General features: G+C 44.3%; 1 protein-coding gene across 4 annotated transcripts; it reads left to right on the top strand.

Moving 5' to 3' along the window:
* Positions 1–5: 5 nt before the first annotated feature.
* On the top strand, positions 6–25279 carry TPMT (thiopurine S-methyltransferase). 4 transcript variants are annotated; one of them, XM_080806066.1, is made up of 9 exons: positions 6–89; positions 4467–4655; positions 6217–6309; positions 11481–11613; positions 14491–14543; positions 15169–15243; positions 20533–20618; positions 23572–23616; positions 24775–25279. In XM_080806066.1, the coding sequence occupies exons 2-9, from the start codon at positions 4516–4518 to the stop codon at positions 24885–24887; spliced, it is 738 nt and encodes a 245-aa protein (XP_080662192.1). In that variant the 5' UTR covers positions 6–89; positions 4467–4515; the 3' UTR covers positions 24888–25279. The 4 variants fall into 4 exon arrangements, with proteins under 4 accessions (XP_080662192.1, XP_080662194.1, XP_080662193.1 ...); XM_080806068.1 differs by having other exon boundaries at positions 8–89; positions 4467–4610; XM_080806067.1 differs by having other exon boundaries at positions 12–89; positions 4472–4655.
* Positions 25280–25908: the final 629 nt, after the last annotated feature.

The raw sequence follows: 25908 nt of genomic DNA, 5'->3' as shown, positions 1-25908 counted from the left end.
GGGGCGGGGCGGAGGCGGGGCGCGCGGGCTCGACCCTGGGGGCCCGCGGCGGCGCCGGAACCAGCTGCAGGCTGCTGGCCGCGCGCGAGGTAGGCTTCCCGGGGCGCAGAGAGGGTGCGGGAGAGTTGGCACGACTTCCTAGGTGCGAGCCTGGGATCGGATTCCGGACTGGGGCGTCCAGACGAGCGTGGGCAGCCCGGCAGTCCGCGCCCTGAAATGGGGTTCAGGAAGCAGAATGGGACCTGGGAATAACAAGGTCGAGCAATGAATGACCTTTCTGAATTCATGATTTAAAGTGCCCCCCCAAGCATCGTTCTGTATTAGTGGTTTTTAACATAAGAGAAGTACTTGCTAAATAGTGAGTGATGCTCTGGGGGCGGGGGCGGGGGCGAGGGTGGGGGTGGGGGAGTGGGAACCCGGGTGCTGTGAATAGTCCGTCTTGCTCCAAGGTTGTTAGGCACGTGTATGCATATCTAAAAACTCACTGAGCCGTATTCAAAATCTGCGCACTTTAGAGAAGTTATTGTTCAATTTGACAACATTTAAAAATAAATCTAAAGCAGAAACATGTTTTTTTTTGAAAAAGTGAGAGAGGAAACCAGACTTGAGAGTCCATCGAAAGAGGACTTAGGCGGCCAAACTAGCACATCTGCTCCTTCCGTGTATGGGTAGGAACAGCTGTAAACTTCGCCTTTCCTGATTCTTATAACTTGCACCTTTAGCTTCTTACAGAAACTTTTTCTTTCTCTCAAAAAGCACGCGGGAAAGCACACATTGAGATGCTATTAGAACAGCTAAGAAGTGGTTAAATTATGTACATGATGTTAACTTACATTTCTAGTTTGTGTGAAAGGGATAGAATTGTCTAATTTCAGATTGCCCTGGCTCTGTGTTGAAATTATGCTTCCCTTTTGTTTTAAGTAGAGAACTGCTTTATGAAACCTTGAGCGCAGGTTCCAAAGTCTCTGGCTGAAGATGTAGATGGGAAAACTGGAACTCTCTGTTGCTTTTCCCTGCTCAATATAATCAGATACTTTGCTCTGACCTCTCAGAAAACTGAGAGTCACCTCCTGACATCAACAGGACCTTACGAAAGCATTTATTGACAAATACTTTCAGAGAAGAGAATTTATGTTCCCAATGGCGGGGGGAGGGCTTCTCCTTAACTCCTAAGCACTCTGGAACCAAATTTTGCAATAAAGGGAACTTTTCCTGAAATACCTCCTTGTAGGTGATGTTTGCGATTCTCTGATAAATCATTAAATTAGATCCGCCAGTAATAGCATGCTAGTATAATCCAAACAAAATTAGTTTCACTGATTCAAAGGGAATGTTAGAATTAATCCAGTTATATTGTCCTTAGTATTACAGAGTTCACATTGAAAGGACAGACATTTTCCTCGTACCTTCAGGTAGATTTGCAGTTATGTTTAGGTGTCCTTTTTTTCCCCCTCAGTTCCTTTGTGTGCTTTTTCCCATGCAAAAAAGAAACTGTGAGAAAATTATTTGATTATGGAATAGAGATAGGACATCAAACCCACATATCTATTTTCACACCCTCTTGAAACCCCACTAGAACAAAAACAACATTTTTTAAAGGCATAAACCACTAGGGTAGAGAGAACAGATGAGGAGATAAATGCAATAAAATTTTGAAATCTAGAAAGCAGATGGACAAGTGGAAAAGGATTTTGCAGACTGAAGAAAGCTAAATTCTAAACCAGCAATGGGAACAGCCAATAAACATCCCTATTTGCATTACAGAATCCCCAAATGCTCCAGAATTAGAAGAGTTTCCTCCAGGATGTAGAAGGGTATGATTGAAACCAGAAACATTGCTTGAAATTCTGGTTCAGAAAAGGCTAAATCCCCAGATCCTTTTCCCAACTTCCCACAACAAGGTAACTGCCTGTCTCTTGTGGCACCAGCAGAGTTTGGGGGAAGGCTTTATCCCCTGCAGAAGGTAAGGAATCTGGACAGGGGAGAGACAAATATACAGTTGGGGATTCAAGTACCATACTGAAAATGGAGACTAGTTGAACACAGGCAAACCGAATGATGGGACCCTCTCTCCCTTCTATCCTTTTCCTCATGTGGCCCCCAAGACTTGATCCTTACAGTAGGGTTTGGGAGAGCCATCTATGGAAAGTCTGACCAGTCAAAAATAGTAGTAATAATAATAATAATAATAATAGGGGCGCCTGGGTGTCTCAGTGGGTTAAAGCCTCTGCCTTCGGCTCAGGTCATGATCTCAGGGTCCTGGGATCGAGCCCCGCATCGGGCTCTCTGCTCAGCAGGGAGAGTGCTTCCTCCTCTCTCTCTCTCTGCCTGCCTCTCTGCCTACTTATGATCTCTGTCTGTCAAATAAATAGATAACATCTTTAAAAAATATATGCTCTTGAAAATGAAAGACTAATGGCAGGAAAGAAAAGGCAAATAAAAAGAAATTTTATTTAAAAATTAATAGAAAGGTAGTAAGATAAAAATTAAGGTGGTCTCTGAGAAAACAGAGCAACAAGATGAAGAGCTGGAAAATAGAAAAAAAAATATGAGAAATTTGTAATACTAGGTCATGAGGTTCTACGGGCAGTAAAAGGGGTCCCAGAAAGAAATAGAAACCAAAGAGGGACATAAATCATCTAAATAATTCAAGATTTTTTCCAGCATTGAGGGATATGACCTTCTAGATTCAAAGAACTCAGGAAAATGGTTGAAAACAGAAAACAAAAAAGAAAGCATAGAATTATGAAATTGGAAAAACTAGGGGCAAAGAAAAGCCTTGTGAGAGAGGAAAGCATATTGGCCTCATGGACTATATCAGAATGTCTTTGAACTTAAGCAACATCTCTGGAAGCTAGAAGACAATGGAATGACTTTTTCGAAATTGTGAGAAAAAAATGATTTCTAACCAAGAATTTTATACCTAGTAAAAATACCCATCAAGGATTGAGAATAGTATGTAGATATGCAAAGTCACAAAAACCTTTTTTCCTATGCCCCTTTTCCAGAAAGCTGTTGGAGGTCGTGTTTTGCCAGTGTCAGGATGGTTTAAAAAAAAAAAAGAGGAAAACATAGGATAAAAGAATCAGGAGATTCATCAAAAGATAAATCTTCAGGGTGATGATCGAGAGAGAGAATGCTACCTATGCAATGAGTGTGGAAAGCACCCAAGTCAGAAGTCTCTGGAAAGTCTCCTCCAAGAGGGTGATTTGGTAGAATATCTGATATCAAAGAGATTGAGAGTATTTTTTTTTAAAGATATTATTTATTTATTTGACAGAGAGAGAGAGAGAGAGATCACAAGTAGGCAGAGAGAGAGAGGGAAGCAGGCTCCCTGCTGAGCAGAGAGCCCGATGCGGGGCTTGATCCCAGGACCCTGAGATCATGACCTGAGCCGAAGGCAGAGGCTTAACCCACTAAGCCACCCAGGTGCCCCGAGACTGAGAGTATTGACACGATTATTGGGGTAACTGGTGGAGCTTGGAGCTGAATTGGTAACGAGTACAAAGGAATTTTATGAAGGAAAAAGCAAGGCGGTTATTAACTACGGAATAAAAAAGTTGTGCACAAAAGGAAAAGTAATCATAGAATACTATGTGCTTTAGCTATGAATAGTATTTACCTGGTCATAGTCATGGGTACCCCAAATATTTAATCAAACATAGGCAGTAGTCGGAGGAGCACACGACTCGTGATCTTGGAGTTGGGAGTTCTAGCCCCACATTGGTTGGAGAGTTTATTTAAATAAGTAAATAAATAAACTTTGAAAATAGGTAGGCTGTGTCTATGTTGAAAGGCTGGGGGAAATGAGAAGGTGGCATGTGTGTTGGGAAGTTGAAGGAGAGCGAAATGGGTATCTCTTCTCCATGTTATCTAGGAAGGAAAAATCAAGAAGATAGAAAATAAGCATGCTATTCTGAGATACAGAGTTAGATTTCTAGACTCAGCTAAGGGAGTTCAGGATGGTTGCCTTTCTCACTCAGAACGGGGGCTGCTATTTTCACAACTCTGAATCTCTTTCAGTCATATGCATTACAATGGCTAAAAAATAAGAAGTCAGCTTGAAATGAAATGTTAAAAACTGAAGAGCGAGATGCTAGAGAAAATCCTAAGCTTACAAATATTATAAAGTGTGGCCTGCCTCTTTCTTTGTTTTTTCTTTTTCTTTTCTTTTCTTTTCTTTTCTTTTTTTTTTTTTTTTTTTTTTTGGTCCTCTCCTTTTAAAAAACTTAAGCCCTTTGGACTCTAACATTAAGATATAATTCTATTTATTTAAAGCTCCTTCCTAATATGTAACAGGAGTTGTGCCTCTACCATCAGACTCACTGAAAAGTAATTTTTCAGATGACTTTTCTTTGGATGTGGAAATTATTTTAAAAGCCAGACTGATAAGGACAATAGGTTTGTATTTCATTCATCAGTAGAATTGCCATGCCCTTGAATGACAGCGACCCGAATATTCTCAGTGCAGGTGTTGGAGCTCTCTGCTTGGAAGGCAAAGGTGTCTCGGGAACCATGGAGGGTACGAGAACTTTCCTTGATGTTAAAGAGTACCCTGACCCGGAGGTACAGAGAGATCGAGTATTGACTCTGGAAGAATGGCAAGAAAAGTGGGTGAGCCGCAACATTGGATTCCATCAGGAGCAAGGGCATCAGTAAGAAATGTTCAGTTTATGACAGAGTAACACTCTATTAGAAACCGACTTTGGGGGGCGCCTGGGTGGCTCAGTGGGTTAAAGCCTCTGCCCAGGCTCCTGGGATCAAGCCCCACATCGGGCTCTCTGCTCAGCAGGGAGCCTGCTTCCTCTTCTCTCTCTCTCTGCCTGCCTCTCTGCCTACTTGTGATCTCTGTCTGTCAAATAAATAAATAAAATCTTAAAAAAAAATAAAGAAGAAACTGACTTTGGAAATAGAAATAGTAATTTAGGGACACGTTATTGGGCAGATTTTACAAAGCACGTGTTTAGGTTTTCACGTTTTGGCATCTCTGCCGGGTCACAGGTTGATGGGCAACCTTCTCTCTTCCCAGGGTGTATAAATAAGAGTGTGACTTGCACTCGCAGGCGTCTCAGATTTATGAAATACATTTTTCTTTTAGGGCCCTGTAGCATCTGGGTATTGGTCATGTATATTTATATATACAGCGGAAGCCCACATTTATGTATATATCTCTTTATACTGAAAAGTGGTGTTCTTTTTTTTTCCATTTTTTTTTTTTGGGGGGGGACAGAGAGAGGGAGCGAGCATGAGTGGGGAGGGCCAGGGGGAGAGGGAGAAGCAGGTTCCCCGCTGAGCAGGGGACCTGATGCCGGGCTCGATCCCAGGACCCTGGGACCATGACCTGAGCCGAAGGCAGACGCTTCACCGACTGAGCCACCCAGGCACCCCATGAAAAGTGGTGGTGTCCTGACTTTGCTTGCTGACAGTATGTGTTCAAATGCAAAGTGTTATCTGTGTGGTGGCGGAGGAGAAGCTGAGAGAGGTTATTACGAGAGCTAGGATGCTGAATAATGGATCGGTAGTACGAGGCTTCGGAACAGTAGCGGTATATCTGGGCCAGCGCTAGGTAAAGCGGTCAGGCTTATTCAAGGCAACCGCCATGACTTTCCAGGGGACAACATCATCATCATCATCATCATCATCATCATCACCACCATCACACCTGCACACTGAGTGGTAGCTGGGCATGTCCTCAGAGCCATCGTATGGGTTATCTTTGTCATGTGGGTGACCTTAGAAGAGCCACGTCTCTACTGAGGGAATTAACTACAGAATTAAAGTTCTCAGAGCTTCACGGTCTGAGACCCTCTGGCACATGTTTACAGAGCTTCCCATAAAACGAGTGTTGAAAAATCCACTGAGTCCAGACGCTCGCTATCTCTCTTTCTCTCTGTCTCTCTCTCACACACACACATTCAGAAAATTAAAGAATTTTCAAAACATCGAGAAAAAATAACTTCAAGTTACTAATGAGGAAAGCCCCGGGGATAAGTCAGATTCCCTACTCACTAGATATGTGGCTAAGTGAGTTGTTTAACCTCCCTCTTCCTTCATATGTAAACTGGAGAGAAGAATAATGAATGTTTTCTACTCTGTAAAGTTGTGGGGAATATTCAGGGAGATGATGTATGATGAGTACTTGGCATCATCCGAGTACGGTCCTTTCCTTCATGCACTGGGCTAGCAAAAATAAAAAATATATTTTTTCCTCCCCAGGCTATTAAAGAAGCATTTGGATACTTTCCTTAAGGGCGGGAACGGACTGAGAGTATTTTTTCCTCTTTGTGGAAAAGCGGTTGAGATGAAGTGGTAAGAGCAAATAAGCATTCATACACTTTCTTTTCTTGATGACAAATGTGTCGAGTGAATATTTAATAGGATGTAGGTTGTTTAAAAATCCCATTCTCAGGAAATGCACAGGGATTCTTTATGTTCAATAGACTATCACTGATGAGTTCATAGAGATAAGATTCTCAAACAGGAAGACACAACACAAACCACTGGTGTGGTCTCGTCTTTCTGTATTGGGTTTCTAAGGAAAAAATATATATATAGTTTGGAACCAATGGTGGGATTTCAGGGGGTACAGAGGACCAGCTTTCTCTCTTATGTCTGCAACATCTTTGTACACAGTTTCATTTTTGAGGTGGTTTAAGAACTTGGCTGAGTTAATTTTAGATATTTTTAATGGAGGTGGGCAGAAAAACTCAAAATGAATTACAACTCTTTGGCAAGACACTGTGTAGCCCATGGTTCAATCTAGCTCTCCCTTCCCACTACGAGTGCATAGGCAATTATTTTCAAGAATCATTTTATAAAACCAGTGATGAGGAAAGTAATTCTTGTGAGTAATTCCCTGTGAAGAGAATTCGCTTTAGTAAGCCACTGTTACTACAGATTACCCTAAAGTCACAAACCCAGCAGTCATTTTCTATACGGAACTCAGCTGCGGTGAAAATGCATGGACACTATTTTTTTTTTTTTTAAGATTTTATTTATTTATTTAAGAGACAGAAAGTGCAAGAAGGGGGAGGGTCAGAGGGAGAAGCAGGCTCCCCGCTGAGCAGAGAGCCCGATGCAGGACTTGATCCCAGGACCCTGAGATCATGCCCTGAGCTGAAGGCAGACGCTTAGCCAGCTTAGCCACCCAGGCGCCCTGCACAGACGCTATTATACACATCAAGATGTACCACTAAATTATAAGCTTGAATGTTGAGAATTGTGGCCATTAGGCAGGAAAGAACATTTCAAAGTATTTATAAAAGAGATTAGTATATGAAAAATCTAGTAACTTAGAAATGCTCTGTTTGCTGTATAAATGTAGGTGGCTGCCCCAGAGAAACCCGAATGCGTTCGGAGCTGGTTTTCCAGGGCAGATGTGGTCTTCTTACAGGCAGCCCACCCACGTGCTCCACTCGTAGCTGAGCGTTTGGGACACGGCCGTGGTGGCCTCAGATTCCGGTGCGGCCACGAAATTAATATTTAAACTATATCACTAGACTTAACGCCTCCCCGACTCACTGGACTAGAAGAGTTGCTTTGAAAATTACTTGCAGGGGGGCGCCTGGGTGGCTCAGCGGGTTAAAGCCTCTGCCTTCGGCTCAGGTCATGATCCCAGGGTCTTGGGATCGAGCCCCATGTCGGGCTCTCTGCTCAGCAGGGAGCCTGCTTCCTCCTCTCTCTCTCTCTGCCTGCTTCTCTGCCTACTTGTGATTTCTGACTGTCAAATAAATAAATAAAATCTAAAAAAAAAAAAAAAAAAAAAAAGAAAATTACTTGCAGGAAAACCATTAACTCTATAAACAGATTGTCTTACTGTCCTGTGGTGAAGTGTTAACAATTGAGGGCTAGCAGAGGTTTAGAGACAAGATTAGGAAATGGAATGATAAAACAGACAATCAGATGTGCTTGTCAAATATCTGGGGTCTAAAGTCATTTGTAACAAAAACACCAGAACTAAGCCATTACGATGGTAGGTAAGCTTTTGTATCAGAGGGATTTTCATTTATGTATCTAATTTGTGTCTTGTGGTCTGTCCACATATCGGGCGTAAATAGGTAACTATGAGATGAGGCCCAACAGCATTAAAATAAAATGTTTAACGCCTTTCCTTAGGTTTTGCTTTTTTTTTTTAGTTTTTTTTGTTTGTTTGTTTTGTTTTTTAGTTTTTTAGTTCTTTTTTAGTTTTTTTAGAGTTTTTATTTTTTTGTTCCTTAGGACATTGTAGTCCAACATAATTCAGCCTATGTCAGTCTCTAACAGGCTCTGCTTTTATCTTCAAATGTATATAAAAATCCTCACAGCCAGGGTTCCTGTGTGGCTCAGGCAGTTAAGTGTCTGCCTTCCGCTCAGGTCATGATCTCAGGGTCCTGGAATTGAGCCCCGCATCGGGCTCTCTGCAGAGCAGGGAGCCTGCTTTTCCCATTCCCTCTGCTGCTCCCCCTGCTTGTGCTCTCTCTCTCTCTCTCTCACTCACTTTCTTTCTCTCACATAAATAAATAAAATCTCAAAAAAAAAAAAAAAAAGATTCTCACAGTCAGTCTGGGTAACTTCGTATGGAGAATTAAAAAATACTACATTGTCCTCAAGTGGAGGCGCTTGGCTAGCTGAGTTGGAAAAGCATGCAGCCCTCGATCTCACAGTCATGAGTTCGAGCCCCACATTGGGCATAGAGCCTACTTAATAAAATAAAAAACTCAATTATTTAATAAATAAGTAAATAATAAAATAAGACATTAGAAGATATTCCCTGTATGTTAACTCACAAATTCAGTCAAGTTTGTTAATGTGTCTATTTTAGAACTGTAAACAGTTTATGCTCTGACCTTGTTGAAAGTGATAGTCTTGTGCGGGTAAGAGGTACAATCAGTTCCCCTCTATCTCTTGTTTTGAAAATGCTAACTTCAGTCTGACTGCATTGATAAGTCAGGGAACAACTTGAGCATGATGTGAATTTCACATTCGCTTATGTGTCATTTTGTGTGCAAGAAGCTTGAGGTAAGAGTAGAAAACCACACGCAGATGAATGCAGCCTAGTGTGAAGGGACAGGACGCTCCCAGGCACACTCCTCCAGCAGCTCCCGGACACCTAGCCTGATCTGTGTGCTGTGAGCCCCTCCCAGCCACCGAACGTCCCAGTAATATCCCCCCGACCCCCTACTATAGTGCACAGTAACTAGCCAGCTGCAGCCCTGCCAACACTCTGGGGTATTTATATATTTTGTAATCATTCTATATGTTTTGTAACCATTTAACATGGTTAAAATACCCTACCATCATTTCTGTTAGGTTTCTGGAGCTCTCTCTCTTTTTTTAAGATTTTATTTTAAAAGTAATCTCCACACCCAACATGGGGCTCGAACTCACAACCCAGAGATCAAGAGTCACACGTTCTACCAACCGAGCCAGCCAGGCACCCCCCTGTCTTTCCTCTTTTTAATGTGGCACTGGCAGGGTTTTTTTTTTTTTTCCCCTTATGCATTATTTATTCAGGTTATTTCTAAAGTGTAACTGTATATTTTTGAGAAAATCCTAATTCACAGAGACAAGTGATGGCAAATGTGTAACAGCTTTTTAAAAAAATTTTAAATTAAAGTATAATTGACATATAACATTGTGTTAGTTTCAGGTGTATAAGATAATGATTTGGTATTTGTAAATCTGTACTTACAGAATTTTTTTTTCTTGTGATGCGGACTTTAAGACCTACTCCCTTAGCAACTTTTAAATATTATTAACTGTAGTCACCAAGCAGCGGATTACATCCCCATGGGGCTTATTTATTTCATAACTGGGAATTTTGACCCCCTTTGCTTGTTTTGACCACCCCCGACCCCCACCTCTGGCAACCACCAGTCTGTTCTCTGGCTCTATGAGCTTGATTGGGTTTTTTCTTTTGTCAGATTCCACAAGTGAGACCATACAGTATCTGTCTTTCTCTGTTTAACTTACTTCATTGAGCGTAATACCCCCAAGGTCCATTCCTGTTGTCACACGTGGCAAGATTTCATTCTTTTTTGTGGCTAAGTAATATTCCTCTGGGACAGAGGTTTTCAATGTTGGGCTCCACCCCCCCCTTTTCCCCATTAGCCTTTTGACTTTTATGGCTTGATTTTGCATAGCATAGTGATTTTTAGGGATGCCTACGTTGCATTATAGCAGAACTGACTGTGTTTATTTAATTTGACAAAAATCAGTGCTGTGCCACTAACACTGTTTCCTCTGGGGTCCACGATCCCACAGCTGTGGATCCTGTAATTATAAAGCTTACCAAGAAAACACAAGTTATTTGCATATGGCATGGATAGTGTTTATTGTTGGTAAATAGAAATTGTAAGATTGTAAAAATGGATGCTAATGTCCTAGAGCCCTATTCTCTAGTATGGAGGCTACTAGCTATATGTCGCTATTTCAGTTTAAATTAAGTCACGCTGGGGGTACCTGGGTGGCTCAGTTCATTGAGCCCCTGACTCTGAATTTAGGCTCAGGTCATGATCTCGGGGTCGTGAGATGGAACCCCACTGAGCCCAGAGCCTGCTTGAGATTCTCCTTCTCCCTCAGCCCCTTCCCCCCCACCCCCTGCTTGGCATGTATGCACACTCTCAAAGAAAGTCTTTTAAAAAAATAAATAAAACAATAAACTAGGGGCGCCTGGGTGGCTCAGTGGGTTAAGCCTCTGCTTTTGTCCTGGGATCGAGCCCCACATCGGGCTCTCTGCTCAGTGGGGAACCTGCTTCCCTCACCCCCATCTGCCTCTCTGCCTACTTGTGATTGCTCTCTGTCAAATAAGTAAATAAAATCTTAAAAAAAAAAAAAAACACCAATAAACTAAATCACACTAGCCACATCTCCAGTGCTCAGCAGCCAATGTGGTTAGTGGCTGCTGGACTGGATGGTACAGGTGCAGACGCCTCTATCAGCACAGAGAGTTTTGAAGGGCAGGGCTGATTTAGAGAAACTGAAAAGCATTTCTAATCCACAGGATACAGGGAGCCTGGGTGGATCAATCGGTTGGGTGCCTGCCTTCGGCTCAGGTCATGATCTCAGGGTCCTGGGATCACACCCCATGTCAGGCTCTCTGCTCAAACAGGAGCCTGCTTCCCCCTCTTCTTTGGCCTCTCCCCCAGTTTGTGCTCTCTCTCAAATAAATAAAAACCTTTTTTAAAAATCCCATAGGATGCTTTTAAATTAGAAACTCTTCTAATCAAACCCATCTGTAAGTAGATCAACATTTTAAGGTATAGTTTTCCAAATTTTTAATTTTTCCTGAAGTCATATAAATCAGTTTCTCAGAATTCCATGTACTAGTAAGTTTCAGAATAAATAGATCCACTTATCTACAAGTTCTACGAAACCCTGTGACCCCAAATTCATACAAATCCCTTAAAGTTAAGGGAAATGAATGTTTATAGGGATATACCCTTTTATTTAATACTGTATTTGGAGTAAAAATGTAAGTGTAAATATATGATTTCATGCAGGTTTGCAGACCTAGGACACAGTGTCGTAGGTGTGGAAATCAGTGAACTTGGGATACGGGAATTTTTTACAGAGCAGAATCTTTCTTACTCAGAAGAACCCATCATGGAAATTCCTGGAGCCAAAGTTTTCAAGGTTTGTCTTGTTTTTGGTAAATACTGATTTCCATGTCCCCATGAAAAAGGTTTTTCTTAGCATGGGTTATTGTACAAGTGTCACGTGACTCCACTTTCCCACACAGATTCACCGGGACATTATAGAGTTTAAGGAGCTAGGGCTGAAAAAGATAGGTGATCGCCAGACACGCAAATATGTATACAACAGCTGATATCAAAGTCTGTCTATACTCCTGATTTTGGTTTGCATTTGTTTGATTTTTTTAACTTATAAACAGGCATTTCTGAGAATGTCTTGTGCCACGCCCTGCATAAGACACTGAAGAGATAAAAACACAGTCCATGCCCTAAAGAATCTCTTCGGTTAGGAGAGAAGAAAAACACAGAGGAAAGCTGTTTGTCATACACAGAGCTAAGCGTAAAGACACAGAGCAAAATGGGAGCAACGAGGAACCAGGCAGGAGCAGGCGGGAAGCCAGTGCGTGGTCTCAGATGCCCGGGGAGGCTGGTCCTTCATTCTGAGTGGTAAAGATTTTAAGGAGGAGCATGACTCGGCTGGATTTTTCTTTTGAGACGAACCATCCTTGCAGCCTCGAGGAAGAGAGACCAGATGGGAAGCCGTGAGCGGAGGTCCGGGGAACAGCTCTCGAAGGCTTGTCCTCGGAGGGCCATAGGGTGTATAGAGGGACAGGCAGATCAAAGCAACGTTTAGGATGTCAGATGGGCAGGATTTAGGATTAACTGAGTGGGGATGAAGGGGGAGCTGAGTTTGCATCTCTAGCCCAGATGACTGGAATGGACCACGGAGAATAAAAGAGAAATAAGCTGAAGGGGAAGAGAAAATGAGTTTTGTTCTCAGGATGATGAGTTTGGGGACCCTGGCTGGCTCAGTGGATAGAGCACAAAACTAAATCTCCAGATTGTGAGTTCGAGCCCCATGCTAGGCACAGAAATCACTTAAAAAGAAAATGGATGAGTTTAAGAGAACTGTGGAATGGTGAAGGTATAGGTGGCAAATGGCTTTCTGTCTGGGGGGCAGTGGGCAGCGTTTGGGCTGGAATAGATTTTCCAGCCAGTGATAGATCTGGGAGTTGTTTTCATCCTGTGATCACAATGAGCCAGGGGAATGGCTTTGCCTGCTTGGGGTAAGAATGTGGGAATAAAAGACCACCCAAATGAGAACAAGCAAGGCTGGTTTTTGTTTTGTTTTGTTTTGTTTGTTTTGTTTTGTTTTGTTTTGAGGGGACAGCTTCTGAAAAAGCTCAGAGACAGGCAGGGGGTGGGAGAGTTTGTGCTGGAAACCACAGGGAGGCCGATTGGAGGCTGTGGACACCAGGGAGGCAGAGGTGAGCTAAAGAGAGGGGGCATCCTGTGGGATTGTTTTGGGGAGTGTATTTGGCCTTCTCTGGTTAATCCTGAGTTGGAAGGGGGAAAGGTGATGAGTCTTAGGGAGGCTGGCAGTCACGGACACGTCATCGAGCAGAGACTGTGGCTTGGCTTCCCAGGCTGGCTGCTACAGTCGATCCAAGCTCTCTAGTCCGACAGGGTCTGGCCATCGTCCGTTGGTACATTCAGTCTCTCACAAGGTACTCTGTTTTCTAAATATTGAAACTAATTGCAGGTCAGTAGGAGGCTTAATAGTACTTTATTGTACAGCTTCCTCCCACCCTGTTCTCAAATCATCCCAGGAGTTAACTCAGTCCAAAGACGCCAGTCCTGGAGCAGTGGCTCTCAGCCTCGGGGGCACGTGTGCAAAGGCCTCGTGTGGATCTTACAAAATTCCCACTCCCAGGGCTCACCCCAGACCCACTGAATCAGAATCTTTAGGGGTGGAGCTCAGCATCAATGCTGTTTAAAGCTCCCCAAAGTTGACACTCACCGGCTGTGCTCTTTGCCACCTCGCCCGCCCCTCTGGGTGGACCCCCCCAGTCCTTCCAGACTGGCCTTTAGAGACCCTTCCTCTATAGTAAACCCCTGTTGGTGCCTCAGTTCCAACACATGTCCTGACCTCTCCTTCCTTGCTCTTCACCAAGCCCCCAACCCCCAGGCTTCTCACATCCCCTGGACCCAGCAGAATCCATGTCCCTTTATGCCCCTGGACTGCACCCCCAGCCCCCACTCCTGTAATGTTAGCAGACGCTCCCCGGGCAGCTCCCCGCTCCATCTTGAGTCCCCACATTCCCGGGCACGCAACCAGAACAGCCCAGGCCATCCCGTCCTTAACGCATCCCCTGCCCACGCCTCTCTGCTCTACTAGGCTGTCCTCACTGCGGGCAGAGCCCGAGTCAGATCCACACCTGCTCCCTAGAACCCAGGGTGGTCCTGTCCACCAGGGGCTCAGGCAAAAAACGCCCACTAGCTGAGGAATGAAAGAGAGAAAAGCCAGGAGTCCACACAACTGTACTTTGCACAAACGCCTTTCAAAGTGTCTGACCTTCCTCTGTCAGCCTGCCTGGTCATTGGTTAACCCATTTATTTACCTTTAACAGTGTCAAAATATCAGGATTCTGCTAAAGTCAGTATTGCTAAAACGGAACAAGCCCCCCAAATAATCTCTAACTCATCTTCAGGATTAACCTCTCTATGATTTTTCTCTTTGAGTGGATCCCAAAGAACCCCAGACAGGCCAAAAAAAAAAAAAGAAAAGAAAACCAACTAACCAAACAAATGCAACGAAAGTAAAAAACACAGCGCTGTTTAAAAAAATTAATTATAAGAAGGTTTTATTTTATTTTCCGTTAAAAAAAATTCCCTGCTACAATTACATTCTTCATGTTTCATTCCATATTCTCTCCCCACCACTTTTGCTGTGCCTTTCCCCTCTTATCTTTCCTTAACCATCCAGGTAGCTCCTAACTAAACAGCTTTTTTTTTTTTTCCTTGACTTTCATTACAGAGCTCTAAAGGGAACATTTCGTTGTACTGTTGCAATCTTTTTGATCTTCCCAGGTAGGACTGAATCCTACGTCTGTACTTTGAATGCCCTGAGTGCTCGCCAGGCAGTGCTGGGGGAGGGGGGGCTTTTGCTGACCCTCGCCCACTTGGGGTAGCATAGATGGTAGTCTCTGGCCTGTACTTCTTCGGACCACAGCCTACCATGACTGCACACCTGATAGCTTCGTCCTTGGATAGCTTCCAAAATATGGAGAACATTGTTATGACTCGAGGCTGGGCGGGGGAAGGAAGGAAGAGCAAGACAGTGTCTTCGCTTCACACCTGATCGGTTATAGAAAGGACTTTCTAAGTGTAGACGGTGGTCTTACCTCCTGAAAGGCCCTGATGCTTCCTCTGGGGGCTGGGAGCAGGTTGTCACAAATTGCCCTGTAGCTCTCCTCTGCGCTCCCAAGTCAGAGCAGAAGGGGGAGGCTACTGCCACCAGCTCCTAAAGCTGGAAGGAGCTCCTCACACCCACATTCACGCATCCCTGCAGAAGCCAGGAAAGCAGCCAGAGATCCGGATCCCTTGACAGCTGGTGCAATACCAACATTTGCCACTAGGGACGCTGTGCTGCTTGTTCGAGACTCGATTTTTTTCTTATGTAAGATGTATTTCTGTTTCTTTTTCTTCCTGCTAGAGCCAATATTGGCAAATTTGACCGGATCTGGGATAGAGGAGCATTAGTTGCTGTGAACCCAGGCGATCGTGAGCGGTTAGTAATTTGGTTTCTTTAATTACGCTGGCTTTCCCTTTTGAGCCTTCTTCATTTAACACGCTGTACTTTTCATGAGCTCCAGAAAATCAGTTAAGACTTCCACTAGTTTGAAACAGCTTCTTGTATCTGGAATTAGAAGACCTAAATTAAGTACCATCTTTGTGTAAAAAGGATAGGATTTGGCCGTGGCCGTGGGGAGCTGGTACAGGCTTGTGGCTCTGTCACTTCCAAGCTATGTTGCCTTGATCCAAGTACTCAAGTTCTCTGTTGACTCCTCTGCAAGATGGCGGGTGCCTGCTAATAGGGCCCCCACCTCCCCTACCCCCTCCACTAACCTCACCTGGCACCTGTCTGGGGCACCTGCCATGTGACAGGCATTGCTTGAAACACTCTATCAACACCTTCAATCCACCAAACAACCCTGTGGGGCATATGCCCCATTATTCCCATTTTACAGATGGGGAAGGATGGAGTGTGGAGCCCAGCACGGGGCTTTTTGGTCAAAGAGATCAGCTTGCGGGTGCCTGGGTGGCTCAGTGGGTTAAAGCCTCTGCCTTCTAGTCAGGCTGCTGGCACGCGACAGAATCCAGACTCAGACCCGGGGAGTTTGGTCGAAGCCCACACTCACCATCCCTGCTTTATTCTCCCTGCAGGAGTTGTGGGGATGAAAGGGAGGGACGTGTGTGGAGTGCCTGGCTATTCTCCATAGCTGTCTGAATATTAGCTGCCATTATGTCAGAGCTTTGGTTACTGATGTTTTTGACCGTTCTTACTGTACTTACTCTTACGAGAAAATAAAATTAAAACATGAGAAAGCATACGGAGTAAAACATGGCCACTCCTATGTACTTTCCAATCCAAATAGCACTCACGTACTTACTGGGAGATAGCATATAAATGTTGAATTATATCGTGGGATGGAGGCCAACTCTTAACACGTGTCCCAAGGCTTGCATTCCACGTCAGTGAAATAAAATTTTTATTTCTTAAAAATTAATTATTTCATGAGTCAAGCCGATTGCCAAACCTAATCTTCTTTAAGAAGACCATGCCACGGGGCGCCTGGGTGGCTCAGTGGGTTAAAGCCTCTGCCTTCAGCTCAGGTCATGATCCCAGGGTCCTGGGATCGAGCCCCGCATCGGGCTCTCTGCTCAGCGGGGAGCCTGCTTCCCTTCCTCTCTCTCTGCCTGCCTCTGCCTACTTGTGATCCCTGTCTGTCAAATAAATAAATAAAATCTTTAAAAAAAAAAAAAGAAGAAGAAGAAGAAGACCATGCCACATTTTCTTTTTTTTCCTTAAAGATTTTAAGTAATCTCTACCCCAATGTGGGGCTCGAACTCACAGCCCCAAGATCAAGGGTCCCCTGCTCTACTGATGGAGCCAGCCAGCCCTGTGCCCCTCATGCCATATTTTCTGTTCTTTCCTTTTTTTTTTTTTTTCTTTTTCTTTTTTTAAGTAGGCTCCACACCCAGCCTGGAGCCCAACGCAGGGCTTGAACTCACAACCTTGATATCAGGACCTGAGCTGAGCTCAAGAGTCGGACACTTAACTGACTGAGCTACCCAAGAGCTGCACACATTTTCTTAAGGTTTTCTTTATTTTTTTTTTTTTTTTTTTATTTATTTGTCAGAGAGAGAGAGGAGCGAGAGTGAGCACAAGTAGACAGAGTGGCAGGCAGAGGCAGAGGGAGAAGCAGGCTCCCTGCCGAGCAAGGAGCCCGATGTGGGACTCGATCCCAGGATGCTGGGATCATGACCTGAGCCGAAGGCAGCTGCTTAACCAACTGAGCCACCCAGGCGTCCCTGCACACATTTTCTTAATACATATTTTCCTTTAGTGATAATTCACACTCCTGTGTTCCTTTTTCTTTCTGTCGCCACTCCTCCTCCTTCTCCTCCTTCTGGAAGCTTCCCCTTCCTCACACGCCTAGAGGCCATCATTCCCTACGGGACCATCCTCAGCGTTTGCTTGTGTCTGCCTGTCCCTTACCCTTGCTTCTTTCCTGAGCCCTTCAATTCTGTTACTTTCATTCAGTCATTGAACAAACATGTACTAAGTTCCTGCCATGTTCTAAATACACACTGTGCCCCATGTTAGGGAAATGATGGAACAAATCGTGCCTGGTACCTGCCTTTCTCCTTGTTCTATTTCCAGCTCTGTTCTTCACCTGGACATCCACATCACATTTCAACATCTGCTTAGCATTTCTCGTGTGACGTCTGTGTGCTTTGGCAACTCACGGTATCCCATGCAGCGGCTTTGTTTCCATAAAACACCACGTATGTCTACTAAACCCACATCTGCTGGATGTCTACCCTTGTCGGTGTTTCCCTCTCCCTGACGATGTTTATCCTCGTTTTTGATTAGTCCTTGCAGGGGCTTTGATTTGTGGGCTCAAATCCACAGGGAGGGGAGCAGACTGGAAGTCACAGAGCTCCCTCGAAGGGCAGACCGGGCACACTGTCTAATCCCCGCCCCCAGCTGGCACCCTCTGTGTCTAGCACACAGTAGGAGCTTAACAAACACTTGTCAAATAAATGAAAGAAAGCCGACTAGACTCAGAGCAAAGGAAAGCCACTGTTTCCTACAGCCACGACCACCTCCTCTGTCCTAGACATAAAGGCCATCTATGTGGAACCACAATGAGTCGTGAGACCATCTAGAAGCCTTGTTTAAGGCGTTCAGTTCTAGCTTAGCCATAGACTCTGTGTCCTCCCTGGTTCCTTCTCATTCTTTTCTCGAAGCCCAGCCCCGTGTGTGTGTGTGTGTGTGTGTGTGTGTGTGTGCATGTGTGTTTGCACAGCCCCAAGCACACCTGAGAACATGTTGGCTTTCGTTACCAGAATAACAGCTTCTGTCAAGCCAACAGAAAAATATGTTTGTTTATCTTCATCCTGGTACTTCGCATGTTCGAACCGTATCTCATTCCTGTCATTAATACCCGCTTTGACGGCACACAGGCAAGTCCTGAGGTGTTTGCTGCTGGGCCCCTCAGCTGTCTGGCTTGACATAAATCACTGGGGCAGACCTCTCTCATTTTTCTGAATTTTTTGGAAAATGGCTGAGAACGTCTGCATTCCAAAGGGAAGGAAATGTGTCAGTCCTAGGAAACCCGGCCAAACCAGTCTGACTGATCACCTTCATAGGGACAGCACTTCCTCCTCCTTTTCTTTTTAAAGATTTATTTTTTCATTTTGAGAGAGACAGAGTGTGAGCAGGTGGGGGGGGGGGGCATAGGGAGAGAGAGAGAGAATCTCAAGCAGAACTGAGTGGGGAAACCAACGTGGAGCTCAGTCTCCCGACCCTGAGAGCGTGACCTAAGCGAGACCAAGAGTCATTTGGTTAACAGACTGAGCCACCCCAGTGCCCCACTTCTTCCTTCTTCTTAAGACCAACAATCAGAAAGTTAAGGTTTTTCTTTTAAAGATTTTATTTATTTATCTGAGAGAGAGAGCCCACTCGCGAGCATGGGGGAGGGGCAGAGGCAGAGGGAGAAACAGGCTCCCCACTAAGCAGGGAGCCCGATGTGGGACCCTGAGATTGTGACCGATCGTGACCGACCTCAGACGCTTAACTGACTGAGCCACCCACATGCCCCAGGGTTTTTTGTTCAAAAGTTTGCTTTGGTCCAGCACTTTCTCTTGGAAGGATGTGTGACCCCCTCGAGGCAGCCCTAACTGGGGGAGTCAGCTAAAGAGAATAACAAAAACTAACCCGGGTGCTTACCTCACACCAGGCAACATTCTAAGCACCTCATGTGTGTAAACTCATCAAATAGGCACCACAACCTGTGAGTCGGTTCCTAGTCTCATCCCCATTTTACAGATGAGGAAACTGAGGCCCGCAGAGGTTAAGAATGTGTCAAGCTCATGTAGCTGCTAAGCGGAAAGGCTGGGCTTCGAGCCCTGGCATCTGGTGAAGCCCACACTCCTAGCCCCCATGTAAGCCCCCCCGTCCCCAGTTTCTCACAGAGCCCGGGGCAGGGGTCACGCTTCATCTAAGCTCAGCAGAAATCCGAGTGCCTGGAGCCAAGGCGCCTCCCTCGGAGCTGGGCAGGCTGTCCGTCTCTGTCTGTCTGTCCCTCACGGCATCTCTACCTCCCTGTGCCCGTCTCCTCCGTCCTCTTGCCCTGGCCATTCGGCTTCCCCACCTTCTCCACCTCTGCTCCCGCATGTCTGACTTCTTACAACCCTCAGGGCCAACCAGCACACCCCACGAGAGCTCCAGCTCCAGCACAGTGATGACAGCTAACCAGCACCGCCTTCCTGGGGCTCTCGGTTCCGTTTCCCAGCACAGTCATCAGACTGGCCCAACTCCACATTCTGTACTGGGCCCAGCTCCTGCTCCCGGTCACTGTGCTGATGGGCCCCGTCCCAGGCAGTGCCCCCATTCTGAACCCATCAGACCCGGCCGGGACGTGGCATCACCTGCACCCAGGACACCTACACAAAGGACTGGGCCAATAGCACCCAGGGTTTACGTGGTATTTGCTGGGCTTTGATTTCATACTCCCTTGAATTTTTTGTCTGTCTTTTTTTTTCAAATTTATCTATTTTGGGGGTGGGGCAGAAGGAAAGAGAGAGAATCCCAAGCAGACTCCCCACTGAGCCTGGGGCCAGATGGGGGCTCGAGCTCAGGACCCTGAGATCATGACCTGGGCCGAAAACAAGAGTCGGAAACTTAACCCACTGAGCCACCAGGCGGCCCCGTTTATTAGTCTTGTCCCTCTCCAACGTGATAGAGGAAAGGGGTTGTGTTTTGTACTTCTCCCACATGCCCCTGGATATTGTTACCAATAACCAATAACCAGCCCCCCAGGATACTGTTAAGCTGCAGCATCCCGGGCCCTACAGCAGACCTCCTGGATCGGGCTCTGAGGATGGAACTCAGGCATCTTGGTTCCAGCAACGCTGGGGTGACTGGTCCCCAGCTTGCTCGGGGACGCCCTGCCCCAGAGCTTTAGTGCTGCGTGTGTGCGTCCAGAGACCCGCATCAGGCTGGAAGGAGCCTCTGCTTGGCTACGGGTGACGTCTTCCGCTCTGATGGGCTCTGGAAACCCACCCCCGTTTGAGTCCTGTCTTTACTCTTGCCCAGCAAAGGCAGGTGATGGAATTTGCTGACTATTTCTGACATTTAGGATGCGAGTCGGTTTCAGGGGGTTGTTACGAGAATGAAACTCAGTAATGTAGAGGGCCGTGAACCTGGTTTCCCTCCCTGCCCCTCACCCCCCGCAGGCTTTGCCTTCGTGGAGAAATGTAACCTCTTACCCTGTTGTGTTCTTTCCAGCTATGTGGATGTCATGCTGTCCCTAACGCAGAAAGGGTTTCACTACCTCTTGGCCATTCTTTCTTATGATCCCACTAAACACGCAGGTAAAGTTTCTTTTGTTTTTCTTTTTCTAAGATGTTGCCTCATTTCCTGATTTAATTCTATGACACGGATAGCGCTATTGGCTCCCAATGTAGATCACAAGAAGAATACTGCTTTTTTACCCAGGAAGAAAAGTCTGGTTTGGGTAACTATAAACCTTTTTCCCCTCTTCCCACCTGATACACGTTTTTCTTGTCTTCCGTTTCGTTCACGGTTCCCAGCTCAGACTATAGAAGACAGGGAGAAATGGATGGCCCTAATATAAAAGAGAGCTCTCACGAGCTCTGGAGTAGGAGGAAGACAGACTGTTTGCCCTGCTTGAATATAGCCTGTGTGTTTCATCCCCGCTGTGGGGGACGTGTTAGGTGCACGCCTGCAAACACACACACAGACACCGCCTCTAGGACAACGGGTGAGACATGGATATGGGGTGATAGGAGGTGTGCAGAAAAATCCCTGCACTATTATGGCTTTTTACTGCTGAAATTTTACAATTTATTGCACTCTTTAATAATGATGGTGGTTTGGAACTTATCAAAGTGAGGTTTTCTCCTGGATTCCTTTTGATGTGTTTCAATGTTGTAGACTTAACCTTTGCCATGACTGATCTTTTATTTCCAGGAAGAAGGGAAAACCAAATACATAGACTTTTATTGTAAAAATCACCTTTTTGATTTTTTAAGAGTTTTTAAATTTTTTTTTAAGTGCGGCTTTTTATAAATAATTACAGAGGCTCGTATTTCTTTTTTCTGTTTGAGCAAGTCAGATCTTAAAAGCTCATTAAAAGATGAGCCCTAGTGTCCATAATTAAGTCTGGAACAATCAGGTGGAAATGGAAATTAATGGAGACAGACCTCAGCCCTGCTAATCTGATTTAAATTCCGTTCCTGAACAGGAAGCTTAAGGCGGGGCTTGTGGGCAGAAAACACAACAGGCTCTGTCTGGGGCTGGAATTCAGAACACCTCTTGAAAGGAACAGAAGCTAAATTTTCTTTAAAGTAAATGGCCTGCAGCGAACTGGGAGGGATGTGTAGAGAGTGATTGAGTGTAGGAGTCACTGGAAATCAATACTCCAGAAGATGAAGGAAATGCCAAGGAATTTGTTAATGAACTTCATTCTGATTTTAAAATCCCCAAGTCCCTAAAACTAGACAGCAGCATGCAAAAGAATGAAACTGGACCACTTTCTATACACAAAAATAAATTCAAAATGGATAAATGATCTATATATGAGACCTGAAACCATAAAAATCCTAAAAGAGAACACAGATAGTAACTTCTTTGACATTGACCGTAGCAACTTCTTACTACATGCGTCTCTTAAGGGAAACAAAAGCAAAAATGAACTATCGGGACGTCAGCAAGATAAAAAGCTTCTGCACAGCAAAGGAAAAAAATCAACAAAACTAAAAGGCAACCTTTGGAATGGGAGAAGATACTTGCAAATGACACAGCTGATAAAGGGTTTGTCTCCAAAATTTATAAAGAACTTATAAAACTGAACACCCCCCAAATTAAATAATCCTGTTAAGGAAAGGGCAGAAGACATGAATAGACATTTTTCCAAAAAAGGCATGGAGATGGCCAACAGACATAGGAAAAGATGCTCAACATCACTCAGCCTCAGGGGAATATAAATCAAAACCACAATGAAATATCATTTCACATGCCTGTCAGAATGGCCAAAATTAACAACACGTCAAACAACAGGTGTCGGCGAAGATGCAGAGAAAGGGGAGCCCTCGTGCACCGTTGGTGGGAATGCAGACTCGTGCAGCCACTCTGGAAAACAGTATGGAGGTGCCCCAAAAAGTTAAAAATAAAACTGCCCTACAACCCAGCAAATGTACTATTTGGTATTTACCCAAAGGATACAAAAATACCAATTCAAAGGGATACATGCACCCCCAATATTTATTGCAGCATTATTTACAACAGCCAAACTATGGAAAGAACCCAAATCCCAAATGTTCATCGAGTGATAAATGGATAAAGAAGATGCGGTATATAGATATAGGATGGAATATTACTCAGCCATAAAAAAGTGAAATCTTGCCATTTGCAACAATGTTCATGGAGCTAGAGATACAATGCTAAGCAAAATAAGTTAGAGAAAAATAAATACCCTATGATTTCACTCATATGTGGAATTTAAGAAACAAAACAGATGAACATACGGTGCCAAAAAAAAAAAAAGAGAGAGAGAGAGAGACAAACCAGGAAACAGATTTTTAAGTGTAAGAACAAACTGAGGGTTACCAGAGGGGAAGTGGGTTGGGGGTGGGGAGACAGGAGTGGGGGCATGGGGGTGGAGTATGAGTGATGGGAATTAGGGAGGGCACTTGGCAATGAGCACTGGGTGTTATGGGGAAATGATGAATCACTAAATTCTACACCTGAATATTACTCTGTATATTTACTAACTGGAATTTAAATAAGAACTTGAGAAAGGAGAGCACCCGAGTGGCTTAGATGGTTAAACGTCTGCCTTTGGCTCAAGTCATGATCTCAGGGTCCTGGGACCGAGCCCCGTAGCATCGGGCTCTCTGATCAGCAGGAAGCCTGCTTCTCCCTCCCTCTGCCTTCCTCTCTGCCTACTTGTGATCTCTCTCTCTCTCTCTGTCAGATGAATAGATAAAATGTTTAAAAAGTAAAAAAAACTTGAGAAGGGAAAAATAAATAAAAGATCCCAAGTCCCATGGCTGATCCAGCTGTGTCACCTAAGCTGGAGATGGACACCCAACATTGGCATCCCCTCAGTAAGCCAGTCTACTTCTTTGGTATGACACATGCAAAGGAAGTATCGGTCACGTCCTCGCCAATCCGAGAATTAAGCTGAGTATGGAATGATTCTACGTAAGTCCCCGGAAATCAGCTGAGCAGTGGGCCCTAAGGATTTCTCTCTAGAATTAGATCTGCAGAAATTCCTCTTCACCTGCTTTCTCTTTTACCTAGGCCCACCATTTTACGTTCCGGATGCTGAAGTCAAAAAATTATTTGGTAAGTTATTTCTATTTTAAATAAGGTCAACAATTAACTGTTTGAGCTGTTACCACCGATCTGTCTCTGGAAGTCTATAAATTCTGGAAGGCAGAAACCCTTTTACTGATGAATATTTTATCCTAGAAAAGGGACCGATCTCTGTCATACGCCTTCTTAGCTAAGTGGTGTGCTTGTGTGAGAGGCATTGGAATTCTTCCAGACAGAACATGTGTTTAATATGGGTCTTAGGAGTTCTAAGTGGTAATAGCACTCCAGAGGTCAGTTTGCCCTTAGCGTGTCCCCATTTTCATTAAAAACAAAAGGGGGGCGCCTGGGTAGCTCAGTTGGTTAATTGCCTGCCTTTGACTCAGGTCCTGATCCCAGGGTCCTGCCTGCTCACCGGGGAACCTGCTTCTCCCTCCTCCCTCTGCTCCTCCCCCACTCATACGTTCTCTCTCTCTCTCTTGCTCACTGTCTCTGTCAAATAAATAAAACCTTAAAAAATAAGTTCTTAAGAAAAAAAAAGAGGGGCATGTGGCTGGCTCAGTTGGAAGAGTATCTGACCCTTGATCTCAGGATCATGAGTTCGAGCCTTACATTGGGTGTAGAAATGCACTTAAATAAATAAAACTTAAAAAAAAAAAAAGAAAGAAAAGAAAAATCTTCAGTAACACTACTTTTATAAAATGATTTGATGAGTTTTTAGAAGAACCCCGATTGCATTCTTTTTTTTTTTTTTAAGATTATTTATTTATTTATTTGACAGCGAGAGAGGGAACACAAGCAGGGGGAGTGGGAGAGGGAGAAGCAGGCTTCCCACTGAGCAGGAAGCCCGATGCAGGGCTCGATCCCAGGACCCTGGGATCATGACCCGAGCTGAAGGCAGAGGCTTAACCCACTGAGCCACCCAGGTGCCCCACAGTTTTTTTTTTTTTAAAGATTTTACGTATTTATTTGAGAGAGAGTGAGTGCAAGCAGGGAGAGGAACAGAGGAAGAGGAACGAGTAGACTCCATGCTGAGTGCGGAGCCTGACATGGGGCTCGATCCCACGACCCTGTGATCATGACCTGAGGCAAGATCAAGAATGAGATGCTCAACCAAATGAGCCACGCAAGTGCCCCTCCATTTCCTTCTTCATTAACATTTTTGCTTGTTTCCCTTTCTTCTTGTTACAGGTTCAGTATGCAACATTCATTGCCTTGAGAAGGTTGATGTTTTCGAAGAAAGACATAAAAGTTGGGGAATTGACTACATTGTTGAAAAGTTGTATCTATGTACGGAAAAGTAAATGAGAAGTAAAAAACAAGTGATATCAACATGTTTTTGGGCAACTGACGGTTATGCTAAGGCAAGAAACTACACTGATGGCTCTTGAAAAAAATTGTTTATAAATCATATCATAGATCTTTGCTCACAAATGTGCATAACTTTATAGAAAAGAATACAACTAAATTGCTACCTTTAGAAAGGAAAGTGTAATTGGAGAGGGTCAAAGAATATACCTGTTTTACTTAGAGATTGCAAGAAATTTTTTACAACCAGCATGTGTTGTATAATTTTAAAAAATTAAAAATTAAAGGGGCTCCCAGCTGTCTCAGTTGGTGGAACTATGTGAATCTTGATCTCAGAGTCATGCGTTCGAGCCCTAGTTGGGTGTGGGGATTACTTAAAAAATCTTCTAAAAAAATAATTAAAAATTTAAAATAATTTTAAAAAATAAATTAAAAATAATAAGTAATTTTTAAGTAAAAATAAAAATAAATGCAATGCATGTAACTTAAGGAAACAGAATAGGCAGAGAAATGGATACTTTTTATGAAATTTAGAACCACTGAGGCCATGGAACACTTTACTAAGGTTCAAGGTAAAAGACCAAGAAATTTATTTGAAATATTAGCTTTACTGTAAACCCTCATCTTATCCTCAATCTGAGCAGCCCTTTTCACATTTTTTTTCTCCTTAGATAATTTTATGGGTAACAGAATCAAGAAGCATATTTTAAAATGTATTAAACAAACCAACCTATATGGAAAAGGATATTTTCCCCAAGCCGTTAAAAAAGTAAAAATTTTTGGGGTGCCTGGGTGGCTCAGTGAGTTAAAGCCTCTGCCTTCGGCTCAAGTCATGATCCCAGGGTCCTGGGATCGAGCCCCACATCGGACTCTCTGCTCAGCAGGGAGCCTGTTTCCCCCTCTCTCTCTGCCTGCCTCTCTGCCTACTTGTGATCTCTGTCTGTCAAATGAATAAATAAAATCTTAAAAAAAAAATGGTTACTTGATGGTGTGTGTGTGTGAGAGAGAGAGAGAGTG

Source organism: Martes martes (genome assembly GCF_963455335.1).
Source record: "Martes martes genome assembly, chromosome: 6".
NCBI classification, from domain to species: domain Eukaryota; kingdom Metazoa; phylum Chordata; class Mammalia; order Carnivora; family Mustelidae; genus Martes; species Martes martes.
This window is presented reverse-complemented; position numbering and strand designations above follow the sequence as displayed.

What these genes read in the sequence shown, in the direction of transcription:
- TPMT (XM_080806066.1), top strand. Translation starts at nt 4,516, where the DNA reads ATGGAGGGTACGAGAACTTTCCTTGATGTTAAAGAGTACCCTGACCCG. An exon ending in CATCAGGAGCAAGGGCATCA is followed by an intron (nt 4,656 to 6,216) that starts GTAAGAAATGTT and finishes TTTCCTCCCCAG; the next exon opens with GCTATTAAAGAAGCATTTGG. An exon ending in AACCCAGGCGATCGTGAGCG is followed by an intron (nt 15,244 to 20,532) that starts GTTAGTAATTTG and finishes TGTTCTTTCCAG; the next exon opens with CTATGTGGATGTCATGCTGT.